The sequence below is a fragment of the Vombatus ursinus genome, unplaced genomic scaffold, assembly GCF_900497805.2.
Source record: "Vombatus ursinus unplaced genomic scaffold, bare-nosed wombat genome assembly UNPS02014798.1, whole genome shotgun sequence".
NCBI classification, from domain to species: Eukaryota; Metazoa; Chordata; class Mammalia; order Diprotodontia; family Vombatidae; genus Vombatus; species Vombatus ursinus.
The window spans coordinates 47,524,069-47,527,252 of NW_020954576.1; the positions used below are offsets into that span (position 1 = coordinate 47,524,069).

At 48.1% G+C, this 3,184-nt stretch overlaps 1 protein-coding gene across 1 annotated transcript in view; it reads left to right on the forward strand.

Annotated features, from left to right (window-relative positions):
* Positions 1 to 1,491, forward strand: part of AVPR1B (arginine vasopressin receptor 1B) — a 3,925-nt gene extending 2,434 nt beyond the window's left edge. Inside the window, exon 2 of the mRNA XM_027870741.1 lies at positions 1,175 to 1,491. Coding sequence (XP_027726542.1) covers positions 1,175 to 1,491 — 317 coding nt within the window. The remainder of the gene's footprint in view (positions 1 to 1,174) is intronic.
* Positions 1,492 to 3,184: the final 1,693 nt, after the last annotated feature.

The following is a 3,184-nucleotide window of genomic DNA, read 5'->3' on the forward strand; positions in this document are numbered from 1 at the left end:
AGAGACAGAGAGACAGACAGAGAAGGGAGAGAGAGAGAGACAGAGAGAGGGGAAGTGGGGGAGGGAGAGACAGAGAGAGAGAGACGGGGGAGAGAGAGAGACAGAGACAGAGAGACAGAGAGAGAGGGAGAGAGAGAGACAGAGAGACAGAGAGAGAAGGGAGAGAGGGAGAGAGAGAGACAGAGAGAGAGAGGGAGAGAGAGACAGAGAGAGAGAGAGGGAGAGAGAGGGAGAGACAGACAGACAGACAGAGAGAGGGAGAGAGAGAGACAGAGAGAGACAGAGACAGAGACAGAGAGAGACTGAGAGAGACAGAGAGAGTCAGGGGAGAGGGAGAGGCAGGGGCAGGCAGGCAGAGGCAATACACTGGTGCAGTGGATGGAGCGCTGGATCTGGAGTCAGGGAGACTCGAGTTCAAATTTGGGTTCAGACACTTACTGTGTGACTATAGGCAAATCACTTAACCTTCGCCTGCTTTGGTTTTCTCTTCTGTAAAATGGGAGTAATAATAAAAGCCCCTTCCCTGGGGTTGTTGTAAGGATAAAATGAGATATTTGCTTTTCAAACCTCAAAGCACTGTAAAAATGCTGTTATTATAGATAAATAGAATAATTATTAAGTACTTACTGTGTTGAGAGGCAGCTGGTAACTCACTGGATAGAAAACTGGGCCTAGAGTCAAGAAAACCTGAGTTCAAATCCAGCCTCAGACCCTTCCTAGCTATGTGACTCTGGGCAAGTCACTTAGCCTCTTATTGCCTGACAAAACGGATCCACTAGATTCCCTGGAGAAGGAAATGGCAAACCACCCCAGTATCTTTGCCAAGAAAACTCCAAATGGGGTCATGAAGAATCTGATGAGACTCTATGTGCCAGTCACTGTGCTAAGTGCTGGAGAAACGAATACAAGTAAACAAGACAGTCACTTTAAGGTTTGCATATACGTTATCCCATTTCATCCTCACAACTACCCTATAGGTAGGTGATATTATCCCCATTTACAGGTAAGAAAACTGAGGCTGAGAGAGATCAAGATATTTGCCCAGGGTCACACAGCTTGTAAGCCTCTAAGGTAGAATTTGACCTCAGGCCTTCCTGACTCCACGTCCAGCATTCTCTGCCATGGCACCTCACGGTGTCTGGCTGACTTACTGTGTTTGTCTCTGCTTTGGTAGACTCCACCAACGTGGCCTTCACCATCACCATGCTCCTGGGCAACCTTTGCAGCTGCTGCAACCCCTGGATCTACATGTGTTTTAGCAGCTCCCTGCTGCCAGCTCCAATGCGTGACCTCTCCTGCTTTGGGCAGCCCCAAACTAGCCTGAAGAGACAGCTCTCCAATGGCAGCCTCTCCAGCCGTCGGGCCACCCTCCTCACCCGGGTCAGCCACCCTCCCCACCTCGGCCTCAGCGGCAGCCCCCAGCCAGAGAAAAACCTGAAGGATTCCTTTGCACCCAATGAGGATGCCATCACCGAGACCAGAGCCCTCTAGGAGAATCCCTGGAGATACAGATTTGGTTTGGGGGGATAGCCTTGTGTTCATCTTACTTAATAGAAGTGGGAAGAGGGACAAAGAGGAGTTTAGAGAGACCCCTCTTGAAGGTGGAAATGCTGGCTGGGACATCCTGGTCCTTAATGTAGGGACATCCAGGGATCCTTTGTACTTCAAACGCATGTGCATTTCAGGTAACTAGATGTGACTGGGTCTCTTTGGCCTAAGATGTCCAGCTCCTGCTGGCTCCCATGACCCATCCTGGAAGCTCAAGATTCAGTCCACCATCTCCTTCACTGATGTTTCAAAACTTTAAGAATCTCTGGTTACAGCTCCTTGCTCAACAGATCACAAGCCCGCTTTAGGTTGGTTGACAGTCTCTGAGAAGTGCTCTGGCTAAAAAAAAAAAAAAAATGCATTGTCCTGTGGTCAATATGAGGACATGCTTCTCCATATACAAGCTCTTACTAGGCCTGTATTCAAAACCTTTCTACCCTGCTGTATGGGATGTTCGGGGAGGACTCAGGGCTGCTTATCTACCTGTGGTGTCCACCAGGCACTCAACTCTCACCTGTGGCTCTAAGAAGCTGTAACATGCTCAGCGGCCACACCCCAGTAAACCTCAGCAGACAAGCCAAGTTGGGTTGAGGGTAACCAACAAGTTTTAAACCCATCAGTGATTTAGCAGGACATCTACCCCAAGCATATGAAGTCATCCCCGGTGGAATGGGCAGATGAGAACAATTTGTTCTAAAGGCCATGCGGGCAGCTGAAGCAGGCATTGTGGAATGTTTGGAGCTTGGTTAGACATTGAAGATGCCAAGGTCATCCAATGCATCAGAGGCCATTACCAGTCATCTTGACTTTTGTCCTGCCACTGGACTTTGATGACTCTGGAAGAGTGAGACTGAGGACTCTGCAATTCTGCCTCCCTTCAATCCAGTTCATGCAGGAGTCAAGATATCACCCTGTGATGTCATCAGTCCTCTTCAGAAATGAAGCACAAACAACAACAAACCTAGTAGACCCTGCCAGAGCATGTGTAGACTTCACCCCCAAACCATTTGGAGGTGCCAGTGGAGAAAGATATTAGTGTGTCTCTGATCAACCCCAACCTTCAATGGTGATGGGACATCCCATTGTCTCAGATCCGAGCTTGGCATGACCAGAGATCAGCCCAGGTCTAACATTTCCAGAGGAACGTCAAACTTAACAGTAACCAAAGGACCAGAAACTCAGTTGGCTCTTGGCTGGCACTATGAGGACTATACTTATAAAGCTAGAAAGGTTATAGGGTATTTTAGATCTGGAAGGGAACTTAGATACCATCAAGCCCAAGACCCCTCCTTTTACATATGAGGAAACTGAGTCACAGAGAGGCTGAATGACTTGTTCGGAGTCACAGACTTAGTAAGTACCTGAGGTAGGATTTGCTGATTCTAACATTCCTATTCTAGCCATTCCAACATTGCCAATTCCAGCATTCCTAGCCACTCTTCTGTACTCTTGGGAGTGGGTAAAGTGAAGTGGGAATCAGCTCACTATGAAGCACCAAGGGGCTCGCTTGAACCTTTTAACCACAGGATTTAGAACTGAAAGGGACATCAAAGACTACAGTCTAGTGCTTTTATTTTGCAGTGGAACCAAATGAGACCCAGAGAGCTTTAGGTTTGCCTAAGGTCATGTAAGGAGT